The sequence below is a fragment of the Ceratotherium simum genome, chromosome 33 (genome assembly GCF_057802395.1).
Source record: "Ceratotherium simum simum isolate JZ-2026a chromosome 33, ASM5780239v1, whole genome shotgun sequence".
NCBI classification, from domain to species: Eukaryota; Metazoa; Chordata; class Mammalia; order Perissodactyla; family Rhinocerotidae; genus Ceratotherium; species Ceratotherium simum.
In genome coordinates this window covers 8111876-8128191 of record NC_141932.1, presented here as the reverse complement: position 1 = coordinate 8128191, position 16316 = coordinate 8111876, and the positions used below count along the sequence as shown (strand labels likewise).

Genomic DNA, 16316 nt, shown 5'->3' with positions numbered 1-16316 from the left:
GTGGGTGCCCAGATCTGAACCCGGGCCACCAGCATTGGAGCACGTGCACTTAACCACTCAGCCATGGGGCTGGCACCTGGGAACGTATTTCTGACACTGAACAAAAACATTAAACATAATGAGTGAAATAAAAATTAAAGTACGGTAAAGTTAAGAGCTGATCTTCATCAAAAGGCAGTGAGATAGAGAGTGCACAAAGAAAGGACTTGTATGCTATATATATAAAGAACTCCTACTAATCAATAACAAAAAGAAAGATGACACAGTGGAAAAATGTGAAAAATAAAGCAAAAAAAAAATACTATATGATCTCATTCATATGTGGACTCTAATAAAACCAAACTCATAGAAACAGAGATCAGATTTTCAGTTGCCAGAGGTGGGTAGTGAGGGGTGGGGGAATTATGTGAAGGTAGGCAACAGGTACAAACCTCCTGTTTATGTAGATAACTATGTTCGAGGATGTAATGTACAACATAGTGACTATAGTTATCAATACTGTGTTGTATATTTGAAAGTTATTAACAGTGTAGATCTTAAAAATTCTCACCACAGACATAGAAGTTGTAACTATGTGAAGTGGTGGATGTTAACTAAACTTATTGTGGTGATTATTTTGCAATATATACATATGTTAAATCACTATGTTTTACACTCTAAACTTATTCAATGTTGTATGTCAATTATATCTCAATAAAACTGGAAATACCGGTAAAAATAAACCAAAAGATGCGTTAAAAAATCACCACCCAAAGTCTATTTAACACATGAAAATACACTCACCTTCCTTAGTAATCAAAAACATGCAAAGAAACTAACCCCTCACCCTTGGAACAATCACACACCAACAAGACTCTGAAAATGAAAATAACAAAAAATATCAAATGTTGGCCTGATGTGGATAAAACAGTAATTTCATATTCTGATATTGGATGTGAAAATTGGTTAAAAAAAGGTTCTTTTGGGAAAATATTTCACAGTATGTAACAAAGGTGGACAAATGTAAACCTGTGGTCAAAAACTTCCACTACCATGTACACACCCAAGAGATGTACACACGTTTCTCACAACTAGAAAAATAATTTACATATGAATAGTAAGTCCTAATAGCCCCAAACTGAAAACCACCCACATAAACAACCAAGTGCAATGATTAAATTAATTCTTTGATATTTAAGATTTCAATCTTACGTAGCAATGGAAACAAACAATCCAACATAACCTGCAACAACATTGATAAATTCATGAACAATACAAGGAATAAAAAGAAAATAAGTGAATGCTGTTTCATTTGTACAAAATTAAAAACAAGTTAAAAGTTTTCTGTGCTTTTATATGTCAGAATATCATATAATAGATGAAGTAGTGACTAGTAGATGAAAAAATGTGGTTTCTGTCATGTTGTGACAAAATTCAAATTTTTTATCTAGGTGTTGAGTAGAGAGGTATGTTCACTTTGTAAGATTTCATTGAGCTATGCAATTATAACCAAAGCATGTGGCATTGATTTTTAAAAAATGTAGATCAACAGTAAGCAAAAAAAATTGGGAGACCTTAAGAGACTAGTGTTGGAATACCATCATATTGTCCAGGAAGAGGTAAAATATATTAAAAAAAAAAACCACTCTGATTAGTTTTCAAAAGTATGCTGTAATTTCTAAGTTACAAACTAAAAGATACTGAATGTACAACACTCAAAGTGAAAGGAATAAAATGTAGAATTATTTCAAAAATTCATGCAGAGGACATTAGAAAAACAAAGAACACACAACAGGTGTCATGAAGAGCACACGATAATCAGTAACTCCAATCCCAAATGTAACTATTATTGTGTTAAACACAACTACACCAATTGCTCTTGTTAAGTTAAACATATTTTACTACATTCATTTCAATATTTTTTCAAGAGATATAATTAAAATATAGGGATTAAAATAAAAATACATTCTATGTAATGTTAACCAATTTTTGATCCAACCTCTAAAGAAAAGGGGCAAAAATCGAGTAATTTTAAATTATTTACTTGGTGATATTTAAATTAGAATGAAAAAGAACATAGAATAGTTATAAGGAAAACCATACAAGTTGATAAATCCATTCTCAAATATATCCATTTTTACATTACATTAAAGATTACTCCTAATAAAATCAAATATTTTTAATTTATTCAGTTGTATGTTTTTCAAGAGATATACCTAATATATAAGGATTTAAGTAGAAAAATGAAAAATACATTCCACGTAAATTGAACCAATTAAACAACCAGCACCATGATACACATAACAGATAAAATAGAAACAAAAGAGCAGTGTGTAATTATTTTAATTAGTATTATTTTTAAATTTCTTAATTTACAATGTTCCAATATATTTACTGATGAAAAACAAGCACAATTTGACCTCATTTATATTTATACATATGTGCACACATAAACATGGTGATACACAGCAAACATACGTATGCATATATATATACGCAAAAGCACAAATACACAAATATATATACACAAACAAGCATATTATTTTGGTGTCTAATATGTTTTCAGTATTTCAAAGTGTATCATGTGAGCTTAATATATGTGTTTATTTTTTTAGCAGAAGGTTCAATATTTATCCATTAGGTGAAACTAATCTGTTGTTTTAAATATTTGAAACCCTAATTGTTTGTATTAGCTTTTTAACGTAAATATAGAGAGACATATTAAAATCACTTATAAAGTAGATGGAATTTCCATTTTATTCTTTTGAATATCCACGGGGCAAAAGTGACACAGAAACAAAATGGATTCACGGCTTACCCTTCCAGCTGACCACTCCCCACTGCTTCAGGATTCATGAAAGCTCCACTATAAATTTATTTCCTCACATTCAAGACGTGGGTGTGCACCTTGGAGTGTATTTCCACCAACATGCCAAAGTGGCATCTTCAAAGAGAAAAACTACTTTCTACAGATCCTCAAATCCATATGATTTTATGGCAGGCAGAATGCATTTTTCATAAGCAATACTTACTTCTTGTCTTTCAATATGTGCAAAAATATACTCTTGTGCTCATTTGTCTGGCTCCAGTTCAGTCTAGCCATGTCTACAAGAAAATGTGTTAATTGTGTTAATCTCCCTTCATAACATCTTTTTTCAAATGACTATGGTCTCTCTAGGGATGGAATATACAAAAACAATATTTAGTCTTTAATGCCTCAACTCTCTGAAACTGAATTCACTCTCCAGCTTAAATCCATGGTCTTCACTTTTCTGTGAGAGAATTTTCCTTTCTACAGTTTCTTGAATGCTGATCTCAATGGATGTTCCTGTTTTATGAAACTTTCCTACAATGCCATAAGTAATTAATGTCTGGAAAATTTATTACATCACACTGAAAGTTACCTTCTTATATCCAGATTGTTTCAGGAACTGCTGTTTTAACACAGCATAGACTCTGAACCCTCCACTGCAAACATTAAAACAATCTCTAACACATCAATATTAACATGATAATAATATATTTCATTTACAATTTCTATTGATTTTATTGCTTACTTAGGAGCAAAAGCTTTCTGTCCTGTTTACCACTCCTTTGTAATGTGAGTGTTTCACAAATGTGCTTACATGCTAAAAGAGCCTAATGAAAAACAATTCGCCATTGTGAATATGCATAAAATGGAAAAATTTATGAAAAGTTTAGGGGATTTTGTATTCCATTTCAAGCAAAGCAGACTCGAGATACTCTGGAGTCGTGGCTCAGGAGAAGGTAGGGGCTGACAGTTGGGAAACATGCAGCTATTAGCGTAGAAGTGTTCCTCAGCCAGAAACTGGGGTTGTTAAAAACTGACACACAAATGAGGAAGATAGAGGAGAGAGTCCACAAAGATACAAAGGTGCTCACCAGGACAAGGATGCTTTGCATAGCTGTGGACTCAGGAGATGATCTGGGAGACAGATTTTTTCTATGCATGTATTGAACCTGCTGCTTGTGTTTGTGCAAGATGAAAACCATGAAGCCACTGGCCCAGATCATCAGCACTGAGCAGAAACCATCACGACATAACGTAAATGCTACGTAGACGTTCAATGTGGTGTTGCCAGTAAGTATTGCATAACAGTAGCCATAATCTACTTTCTGTGTGAAGTTTGCTTTGTTCCTTTTATCAGTTATATGCAGAGGGAGTATAATATCTAGCATCATGTTCAAGATCCAGCAGAGGATAGTGGAGGTTCCTATGTACTTAGGGGCTTTCACTTTAAGCTCTGCCCACCTGGGATTCAAGGGGCTGATCATGATGGCGTGGAAGACACTCAAGAGGCAAGTGGTGCCAATGGACACATCCCTGCTCACTCTGTGAACATAGAAAACAAGTTTGCATCCAAAATCATTGAGGAAATCTTTTAATCCAAAACCAGCCATCATTTGGGGAACTCCTTTAGAAAAAATAACTAAGAGGTTGCCTACAATCAGATTCTTGAGAATCAAGTCTGTGGACCTAAACTTGCATCCTGTCAAGTAAAGGAAGAGATAAAAGTAAAGAACAGAGAAATTCCCGAGAATTCCAACTAGAGTTTGTAAGGAAAAGATCATTCCTATGGCCAAATCCCTGGTGGCCATTCTGTCCAATCCCAGGAAGGGATAGTCATCTTCTGAGCCAGAAATTCCTGCATGGGAAGATGAGGCATGAGCTACATGCATCACATCAACTGAAACTCAATATTCTCCACTTACATTCATTCCCATGTATAAATAGTTTTTTATAGTTTTTCCTGTTATTAGGTTTCCAAGAGTTGAATGTATAACATTTAAAGAACTTTCACAATATGTTTCACTCCTACAAAGGCCATATATGTCCTACATCTTGTATTGTTCCTAACTACATGAAACAGTCAGTGTTATTATTTTTATTCAAAAGAGAAGGAGCACTGGGGCAGGTAAAGTTTAGTGATTTATCAAATCCAAAATCTTTTTATGGGAAAGGTGGAGATTTGAATCTGGCTAGGTTGGTATAATGACTCTGCATTTATACCCAGAGCTGTTCAAACAAAGCTAGTTGGCAGTGTTCTTCCAAAAAATACAGATGTGTATTTAGACATTTCCATAACTTGTCATTTTATTGTAGATTGGTAGTATTTTATTTTATTTTTTTCTAACGAGTTTCCATTTCCGTGTAAAGATTTATTGTATAGACTAATAATACTTATTAATAAATATTTAAATATCTCAATAAAGTGTACATGCACTTATTCTAGTATAATTCCAGAAACTTGCTCCATGACAAATTGTATTGAAAGAATGCCCTCTTGGCTTTATTTGAATTTCCAACAGATGTACTAATTTGCTTTCATGCCAGGAATGGAATGACACCTGTCACAGGCAACACTGAACATTCTGGCATGCCCTAAAATGTGAGACTTGAAACACCAATATGTGATCAGTTAGTGTAGACTGAAAACTAAATATTACTACTGTCAAATCATAACAAATATGTTCATTACATGACTTAAAAAGTATTATCAATAAGTCAAGATTTGTAAACATTAAATTATAAGAAACATATAGAAAATAAATTCTCTATGATGTGAAACCTTGTTATTTTATAGGTCGAAATTGTAGAGGTTGGAATTGATATGACTCTATATATATATATATATATATATATATATATATATATATAGACAAGGAAGATTGTCACTGAGCTAAATCTGTGTCAATCTTCCTCTATTTTTTGTATGTGGGGCACCACCACAGTGTGGCTTGATGAGCAGTGTGTAGGTTCATGCCCAGGATCTGAACCTGTGAACCCCAGGTTGCTGAAGTGGAGCACACGAACTTAACCACTACACCATGGGGCTGGCCCCAATTTTTAATATTTTTAAACCAGAGAACAGATCACAGGATACTTTTGTGCCTGATAGCTGCTATCTGAAACCCATTTTTAACATGACCATTTCTTTAATTACTCCCTCTCTAGTTTGAAGTCGCAAAATAGTCTTACTGAAATCAATCAACCATGAATGTTTTCAGCAGGAAACAATTACTATCTCCATTCAGCACTTCATACACCCAGAGCTAGAAAAACTATTTCTATCCCAGCAATTGCCATTCATATACACTGTTTTTGCAAAGGATTAGATGATTTCTGTAGATTTATTCTGGTTTTTATTAATCATGGAGGTGCTATTAGCACATCTGTAGTAAACTGGAAAGTGTGTTTTATGATTCCTGTAAGTCACCTGACTACAGATGTATTTCTGAACTACAGTCATTCCTCACATTAAAAACCAGGTTTCATTATCACTTGCATTAAACACCAACAATCGATTTCAGTGAGGATTACACTAAATTACATCAGGAGAGATCAGGGATTGGAGTCCAGTGTAGGACCCTCACTTCTCTTTACAAGTTAAGCTCCCGTCTCACAATTATACCTTCTTCCTGTGTGGCTTTGTCACTGGACCAGGTTCAAACACAGAAGATTTCCTTTTTCTTATATCATCACTTACCAAGACTCCTGATACCCTTCCTTTGCTTGCAGACTCTGCGTCTCAGACTGAAATAGAGAATACTTACTTGACTCCCTCTCTTTTCCAGGATGGTGGGTTCAGTGCCATGGTCACAACAACCTGCTTGTGTGAGAGGGAGGGAAATAGCCAGACCACTAGATATGGGTTTGTGATTCTGTGACCTCATCTCCCCTCAGAACTGCAATCATCTTTTCATCTGTAGCTTCAGTGAGAAGACAGACTTGGGAACTGAGAATATTTGTGAAAATCTTTTTTCCAGTTGTTAATTACCAAAAAGTAATTACAAGTTTGTAGTTATCATCTCAAAAGAGACTATTGTGATGTTTAGGAAAGGCTCTTTCTTTTCTTTGATCCCTGGAGGCAGAAAGGGAATCAATTTGAGGCAGCAGGAAATGCTGAGGTGTCACACATGAGGGACTGGCTGCGATGCTCATGTATCTCACTGGATTTTCTGCTGCCCTTAGAAGTTTTTCTAACCAAAAATGAGTTCTTAACTAATTTTCAGACTGCTGATCTGTTCTGTCATTTAAGTTAATAGTTGATAAATTAAACCAAAGTAACTTAGAAGGATTTTCAAAGCAAAACGAATAAAAAGAAGAACATAATGACAATAATTTACTTTAGAAAACATTAACCTTTTTTGTATAAACCAACACCAATTAATTTGGTCATCTAAGTGATAGCGACATTTTCTAGTAGAATACTCTTTATGCATATTGACCTTTCTTCTCTCCCCCAGTAGGAATAGGGTGTCTAAAAGGAACATTATCTATGGAAAGACAGAAATTTATAGGTGTCTCTCACAAATAGAATCACTGAGATCAGATGATTAATCAGGATGATTCTACAATTTCTTTAACTGTCAGATAAGTTGTTGCTTCCTCAATTCACAAGAAAACAAATTTCTGTAAATATGTATGGTGACAGATGTTAACTAGACTTGTTGTGGTGATCATTTCACAATACATACAAATATCTATTCATTATGTTAAACACATGAAACTAATGTGGTATTGTATGTCAATTATACCTCAATTAAAAAAACAGTTATGAATGCTTACCAGGACCCCCACATATATTTTAATTAGCTATTGGGTTTCTCGAAGAAACAAAGCCAATATTTGACCCTGGCCAACTATCTGATTCCTTCCAATTTCCAATTCACAGATTAAAGACATAATGGTAGACAATCCCTCCTATACACACACACACACACACACACACATACATATTTACAACTGTAAATTTTCACACACAGATGCAAACACACATGTATACCAGCATGCTCAAATATACAGTCACATACACTCACATCCTTAAACACATTTGTACTCACAAATACTTTCCACACAAATTCACAATATCCTTACTCACATTCATACACATTATGACATGTAGTCATACAAAGTTACACAGTCCCAATAAGCCCCAATAAATCTTAATATGGAGTTCACATGTGGAAGAATAGTGGCATCTCCAGAACTCTGGATTCCTAAAAAGGGGGCCACATTTCACCTATTTAACATCCTTCCATCCGTGTTACATTCCATAAAAATGTTATCTAAAAAATGCAACATTTAAAAGATGCTGTGATAATGGCCACTTCAGGTCAAGGTTCATAATGGTAAAGTTGGAGCATTGTGAAGTGACTGTGTGTGTGTATGTATGTGCGAGACTGAGAGAGAGAGAGAATATGTGTGACAGAGTGATGTACAATGAGGACACAGGCTGGGGGTATAGATATGGTGCAGAGAGCATGGGGTGTGGGGGGATAGAGAACTAGAGGGACAGAGAGGAAAGAAAGTTTAAAGGCACAAGAGTGTCAAAGTCTCAGTGTGGTTAAACTCTGGGGTTTAAGCTGATAGGGGACGATGTGTGCAAGGAAGTTAAGGGTAGGCAGACATTGTGTGCTGGGTGGATATGTGTTGGAGGTCATGGGAATGAAGGGGTTAATGGGGGTGTGAAGATAATGGGAGAAGGGGGTTCAGGGGCAGGAGTGGGTAAAAGGCACATGAGCTTTCATGTCTCTGAGAAGTTAAAGAACGTGGTAGTTGAAAGAGTATAACAAGTGGGCATGCAAGTCCTGGGGGTCGTTGGTGGCTGTAAGCAGAGGTGAGTGTAGAAGGGGAGATGGAAGTTATGGTAAAGGACTGCATGTAGGATTTGGGGTGTCCAACACGCCACAGCCACTGGTAAAAGAGAGAGCTCTTTTATCAGTTTGTATTTTAGGAAGACCTCTTTCCCTCCTTGTTTTTTTTCTGTCTCAGGCAATTGTGGGCTGTGTTTATGTTTCAAACATGATTGACAACTTCAAGAGACGGAAAAAGAATGCAAGATTTTTTTCTTGGAGTTTGGCATATATTTGTCTATTATCAAAAGTCTAGGGTAATTACTTTTTAAAATTTTTCTTCTTTTTCTGAATAACAGGTCAAATTTGTTTCTAATGTCCTGATCTTTTGTAATATCTACAAGCATTTCAAGAGGAATAAGTGAGGCTTTCGGATTAGTAAAAAGGAATAGATGAACTTTGAATTGCCCCTTGAGCTGCATTTCTAGTTTTTCAAAGATTTATAAGATAAAGACTGTTGCTCTCAATTCCTTACAGAGTTGAGTTGCAGCCTAAATGACATTATAGGATGATACATCCATATAATTACATTATGGTTTTTAGCAGATACTTTTACAAAGCTCTCAGAAGATTTGTCTTTCCCTCTGGGTACATAGTTTTATTTTAGCTTGGGGATAAGGCCCCCCAAAAATTCCTATCAGGCTCTGTATATCATCTTCCAATTTGGCCCACTTTTGACTACTGAGCTACTAAAAGTAAATATTTTAATTGTCATGTCTGTTTTCAGCTGTGACAAACAGTGAATATTTCTGGCAGTTTAAACAATGCCTTGGACACAGAAGGCATCCCCAAAGAGGGTACAAGAGATATTTTGTTTCATCTTTCTCTACCAAGAACTGTAGTGTGGACAGAGATCTGGGAAAACTGACTCTCGTAAAAATTCTTAGACTTTGCTAGCTTTTGCCAATTTTCTCAGGATCTCATCTGCAGGTTCTGAGTAAGGCTTAAAGAGAAGATTGTGGCTTCAATATTTTCCAGAATTTGGTAAGATTTATTATTAATTGTAATGTTACTTTTCCGTTGTCTGTTTAAGGGAATAATGTAGCAGTTTACCTGAAAATCCATCAAAATCTCATCAACTCTGGAAGTGGACCCTACAGGGGCCCTCATTTGGTGGTAGATAGCAGAGCATCTATAAAGCCAGTATCTTGATGGACTTTATTTATTGTCTTTCTTCAAATTCCTTTCAAAGTGCTTGACTGTAATCACAAGTTCAATCAGATTGATGACCTCCCTTCCTATTTTCTGCCTTTTTATCAACCCCCTAGTCTCAGGAAGTAATTAATTTAGAAAAATTTTTGAAGATCCTCCTTAGGTTTAGGACATTCTTTAACTATGGCCCTTAGATTGGACTTTGATCTCACAGTAAAAGATATATAAAGAGAAATATCCTTAGCTTTAGGCAGTCTTATTTTAAGAGATAAATGTTTAACAGAATCTTCAGAGTGAAAAGGCAATTGAGAGAGAGGATTACTAGAATGTGTACTGAAATGTAGAGGGGAGCAATGGGAGTAACATCCGTCTTAAGGTCTTTTGTTTTAGGTACCTCTTAAATCTTTAATTTTTGTTCTAGACTAATTTCTATTCTTTTATTTAAGCCATTCCCTAAGTTAGTCATTATGCTTCTTTATATTCACTTTTTAATTTTGTGTTTCCATAGGTACAAATAAGAAAATTGTTTAGGAACAGATCTCTCTCTAAACAAAGAATTCTAACATAGAAGTTTCTACAATTCAAAGGACCCATTGCCTGGCCATTGATGAGTAGGATCTTATAATAACCTCAAGAGTGACTCAAAATAATGAGCCTTTTTGACTAACCATGGACACAAGAGGCATAACAAAGGACAGTGCAAAAGACATAGCTGATACAAGATCCAAAAAATTTGCTCCCAAATTTAGTCTAAGAAAGTAAGTGTCTTCAGTGTTATAAGCAGTAAGAATAGTGTAGTGAAAAAAGACTCCAGCTCCCCACAAGAACGTGAGACACCTCCAATCATAGACCTGCTACTCTGTGACACCAGGCAGGTGCTACTGGAATAGGACATTTCCAGCACTAACAAACAATGAAGGTTAAGATGGCAAAAGCCCCTTATGGACTGGGACTCCTCAGAACAAATTTCTCTGAGAGCTGTCGGTGTCAGACAAGAGACTGCTTGCTGCTTGCGACTTTCTTTCGTGGCACTCCAGTCTATTTGACTGGTCACCAAGAACTAATACGTTCACCTTCTGGCTGGTGGAGATTCAAGAAAATTTTCTCAATGGTCACAAGGCCAAGCTCTCAAGACATAGAACAAGATGAAAAGAAAATCTCATCTAATTTTTCTTATATGCACACTAACAGCTTTAGCTAAACCTTGGGGCTCTTGGAGCCAAACCAGTACTGCAGAGGGATATGCAACGGGGTTGGGAATTGTGTAGTGTTTCACAGAGTACCTCATTGCATGGAAATTTTCTTAAGGTTGGCAGATGATCTAGTGTCAAAGTAACATTTTTCATGAGCAACTTATCCTAACATGGAAGTCCCTGACTTAGGTGGCAATTGCTCTAATAACTTTTAAATACTCAACCCATGTCCACCAACTTTGCTGCTTTGTCTTCCAAGATTGTCCCTTAGTAGTAGCCTTTACTCATGTGTGACACTGACCCACAGCAAAGTTTGTCTAAATAGATGCTGGTCTGGTGATATCTGTGAACTCACCAGGCTGTGAGGCTAGCTCAAACAGCAGGCTTATAGTATCAATGCCCGCATTCCACCCTATGTTTTTCTTCCTTATGACACAACGGACAGAGATTACAAAACAGAAAACAGTGAGTATCTCTGGGTGGAAATGGATCAGTAAAACCAAGAGTACTCAGAACAAATCTTTACCAGAGTTGCTATTCCGAAGAAATAATTTCCACGAATATTTTATCCTCCTACTGTAAATTTAGAAAAGGGAACAAAAAGGACTCTCACCACTCTTAGTTCCACTGGACCCTGCAAAAAGACATACCAAAAGAGGTGGTAAGAATTCTTACTCTCTGATGGCTTTTTCTCAGGGTTTCCAGGATTGCTAAACTGCAGTACCCTCAGATTGAGCAATATCTAGCCAGGGAAGTTTCTCCTAGCTGGCTTGGAAACTATTGGGGACATAAATTTTTCCTGACTCTTCTAGATTCTTTTTTTCTGATCTTTTATTTAAATTGATATAAGACAGATTAATGGGGGAAAAAATAACATACTTATGAGAGCCTCACATAGACAGGAGAGGGTCAACGACAGTTAGGAAATTGAGGATTATATGCCATCCTGAGCTAAGGAGAAGTGGGTAGGAATCTGGGGCTTTAATATCTGTTTTTTTTAATACCTTTTTTTTTTTGGTGAAGAATATCAGCCCTGAGCTAACATCCATGCCAATCCTCCTCTTTTTGCTGAGGAAGACCGGCTCTGAGCTATCTATTGCCAATCCTCCTCCTTTTTTTCCCCAAAGCCCCAGCAGATAGTTGCATGTCATAGTTGCACATCTTTCTAGCTGCTGTATGTGGGATGCCGCCTCAGCATGGCCGGAGAAGCAGTGCGTTGGTGCACGCCCAGGATCCGAACCCGGGCCACCAGTAGCGGAGCGCACACACTTAACCACTAAGCCATGGGGCCGGCCCCGAATCTGGGGCTTTAAAGGGAAGGAAGACAATTCATAGGAAGTTGAGAAGAGCAAATCTTTGGTAAACAAGTGTTTGTCATGCCATGCAGAGACAATGGGACACAGAGAGGACTTTGAACAAACAGGTCCTGCTGAGCTCCCTCAGCTCACTGCACCTAGCTCATGCTCTTTGTAGTTGTCTCTGGTGACAGATCCATTTTTGCAGCAGGCTCTCTATCTAAATTCTTTTAGGTTGTTAAAGGGGAGGTAAAAAGCCCTTCCTGAGTCTTTGGACATTGATTGTCTTCAGCACAAAATAATCCACATGCCAGGGTGACACATTTTTGTGAGGCTCAGTCTGAACCCCTTCAGTAGTGTAAATGTGTAAGTCTCTCCACAGACCCTATTGCAAAGCAGCTCCTCACAAATGCCCCCATATTTCCTGCTGCTTCTAGCACAAGATAGTGGTCAGCCCAGAACTCATATTCCCTTTAATCTTCTGCCATATGTGGTCCATCTGCCTTTCTGTTGTTTGCAGAACCTAACAGAAGGAAGAAGGCTCTTAAATTTTATATTATCTGGTAGCAAAATAAATAGTGTATCTAGGCCTGCAACAAAAGATTGAATTTTTCATGTCACAACTGGCAGGAAGAATTTTACACTTGGGTTTGTTTCCCTTGCACTTCTCAAATACAGTGAGGGGTTGCAAACAGGCCTAGGGTGGTTTTGTACACACTGCAGATCTGGATCACAGCTGAGTATCGAAAAACTTCAGAAACTCCAATATTTTAAAGTGAGTCATAAGACAACCTGCTCAACTTTTGCCTCAGAGAAAGGGATTATATTTATTATAGTGGTCAAGTGTTAATCAGCCCTTAACCCTTGGTAAAGAAACAACCATCTGCATTGAAGGCTATTTGTTACACAAAATGTTATCTTATCTTTGATAAGATAGTTTGGAAGAGAAGCTGATAAACAGATTTGAAATCAAGAGTGATGCATGGGGAAAATATATCACAACAGACTTGACTTCTTCCTTTAAGTATGAGAAAAACTGGTCCTCTGAAAAAAAAGCCTATGAAAGATTCTGGATACCAGGACTTTGATTTGTGACATCAAGGAATTGCTCAAGTCTCTAGGAGGCAGAAAGAGATGGGCAGAATGGCCACAAGAATTCGTTGAACAGTCTGTTCCAAGGATGATGTGATGTCACCTGGTGAGGTTATAATTGATGAGAGAAAAGGAAGAAAAAAAAAAAAACAGAAGACAACATTTTGTAAATCAATTGAAATTTATTAGCCTTATTGAAAAACAATGTCATTTGCTATGCACATCTCAACAAAGTGATTCTGATTGGATTTCCAAGTAAAATATAATAAACAATGTAATTTACAGAAGAAAACAAAGGACATAATCTTTAAGTTCTTAGTATAGGAAAATATTTCTGACAGCGAACAAAAAACATTAAATATAATGGGGAAAATGACAAATTAAGTCATAGTAAAATTAAGATCTGATGTTCATTAAAAGATCAAGAGATGGATAGCACACCATGAAAAGATGTTTACACAACACATATAAAAACTTCTATAAGTCAACTAGAAAAAGAGACACAATAGAAAAATGGTGTAAAATATACCAAGAAACACTTCAAAATAAAATGTTTCCCAAAGTCTATTTAATATGTGAAAGAATATTCAACTTACTTATTTGTCAGAAAAAGCAAATAAAACCCCTACCTGTAACGATTATATCAACAAAAATACTAAAATGAAAATGACAGAAAAGACCAAGTGTTGACACAATGTGGATAAACCAGGAATCTCGTGTTCTGTTGGTGGGTGTGGAAACCACTTTAAATAAATGCCTTCTGAAGGGTCTCCTTTCTTTCCTTTATTTTTAAGTTGACATATAATTGACATACAACATTATATTAGTTTCAGGTGTATAACATAATAATTTGATATTTGTGTATACTGCAAAATGATTACCATAATAAGTCTAGTTAACATCCATCACCAGACATAGTTACAGAATTTTTTTTTCTAGTGATGAGAACTTTTAAGAGTTACTCTCTTAGCAACTTTCAAATATGCAATACAGCATTGTTAACTATAGTCACCATGCTGTACATTACATCCCCATGACTTATTTATGTTATAACTGGAAGTTTATACCTTTTGACCTCCTACATCCATTTTGCCCACTCCCTAACCCCCTGCCTCTGGCAACCACCAATCTGTTCTCTATCTATGAGCTTGATTTTTTTTTTTTTTTTGGATTACACATATCAGTGAGATCATACGGTATTTGTCTTCCTCTGTCTGACTTATTTCACTTAGCATAACACCCTCAAGCTCCATCCATGTTGTCACAAATGGCAAGATTTCATTCCTTTTTATGGCTGAATAATATTCCATTGTGTATATATCTACCACATTTTCTTTATCCATCCATCCATTGATGGACATTTAGGTTGTTTCTATATCTTGGCTATTGTAAATAAAGCTGCAGTGAATATAGGGGTGCAGATATCTTTTCAAGTTAGTGATATAATGTTGTATGTCAATTATATGTCAACTTAAAAATAAAGGAAAGTGGGCCGGCCCCGTGGCTTAGCGGTTAAGTGCGCGTGCTCTGATGCTGGCGGCCCGGGTTCGGATCCCGGGAGCGCCCCGAGGCACCACTTCTCCGTCCAACGCGAGGCCGAGTCCCACATACAGCAACTAGAAGGATGTGAACCTATGACGTACAACTATCTACTGGGGCTTTGGGGGGAAAAACTGAATAAATAAAATCTTTAAAAAAAAAATAAAAAAAAAAAATAAAGGAAAGAAAGGAGACCCTTCAAAATAAATAAATAAATAAAATAAAATAAAAAGATAATAAATAAATAAATAAATAAATAAATGCCTTCTGGAAAATATTTCACAGTATGTATAAAAGCTGGATAGATGTAAGTCTACTGTCTTAAAATCCCACTACCATGTATACTCCTAAAAGATCTACGTTTCTCACAAAGAAAAAAGAGTTTGCATATGAGAAGCAGTCCCAATTTTCCCAAACTGAAAAGTGCTCACCTGAAGATCAGCAAAGGAATGATTAAATTAATTCTTTGATATTCAATGTCGACAAATTCATGAACACCATATGGAATAAAACGACAACAATAACAAATGAGTGAATGCTGTGTTATTTCATTTGTGTAAAATTAAAAACAGCCTGAAAGAGTTTTTTACTCTTAGACGTCAGACAATCAGTTACTTAGTGGATATAGTGTCCAGCAGAGGAAAACATGTGGTTTCTGCAGAATGTTGCCAAAACTTCTGTGGTTTTCTTTTGTTTTTTTTGGGTATTGAGTACAGAGGTATATTCAGTTTGTGAAATTTCACTGAGCTGTGCATTTATGACCTGTGCATATGACATTGGCATTTTTTAAAAATACAGATCCACAACCAAAAATGTTGAGAGAGCTTAATGGATTATTGTTGGATTGCCATCAGACCATCCAGGTGGAGGTTAAATATATTAAATAATTGCACTCTAATTAGGCTTTGAGAGTACACCATAATTTCTAATTAAAAAATTAAAATATACTGAATTTATAACCACCAATTTGAAAGGGGTAAAATGTATAATTATTTCTAAAAATTAATAAAAAAGAAAGTTATGATAGAAAAACTAGAAATACATAACTGATGTAGTGAGGAACACACTATAAATTGGTTTCAATACCAAATGTAACCATTAATGTATTAAATAAAACTATATAATTACTCTTGATGCAGTTAAAAGTATTTTACTGTATTCAGTTGATATTTTCAAAGAGATATACCTAAAATATAAGAATTCATATGGAAAAATGAAAGTTATATTCTGTATAAATTTATACCATTAATCAACTAGCATACGGATATATATATATATATCAGATAAAATAGAATTTAATGTTAAAGCAGTTTGCTGTTATTGTTATTGGCATTCTTTTTTACTTCATAATTTACAATTTTCCACTGTTATGGATAAAAAATAAGTATAATTTGATGATTTTAAAATT

The 16316-nt window shown here is 35.7% G+C and overlaps 1 protein-coding gene across 1 annotated transcript; it reads right to left on the bottom strand.

Annotated features, from left to right (window-relative positions):
• Positions 1-3699: 3699 nt before the first annotated feature.
• LOC147912771 (vomeronasal type-1 receptor 4-like) lies at positions 3700-4599 on the bottom strand. The gene has a single exon (XM_087422347.1). It carries the CDS (start codon positions 4597-4599, stop codon positions 3700-3702), a length of 900 nt encoding a protein of 299 aa, XP_087278473.1.
• Positions 4600-16316: the final 11717 nt, after the last annotated feature.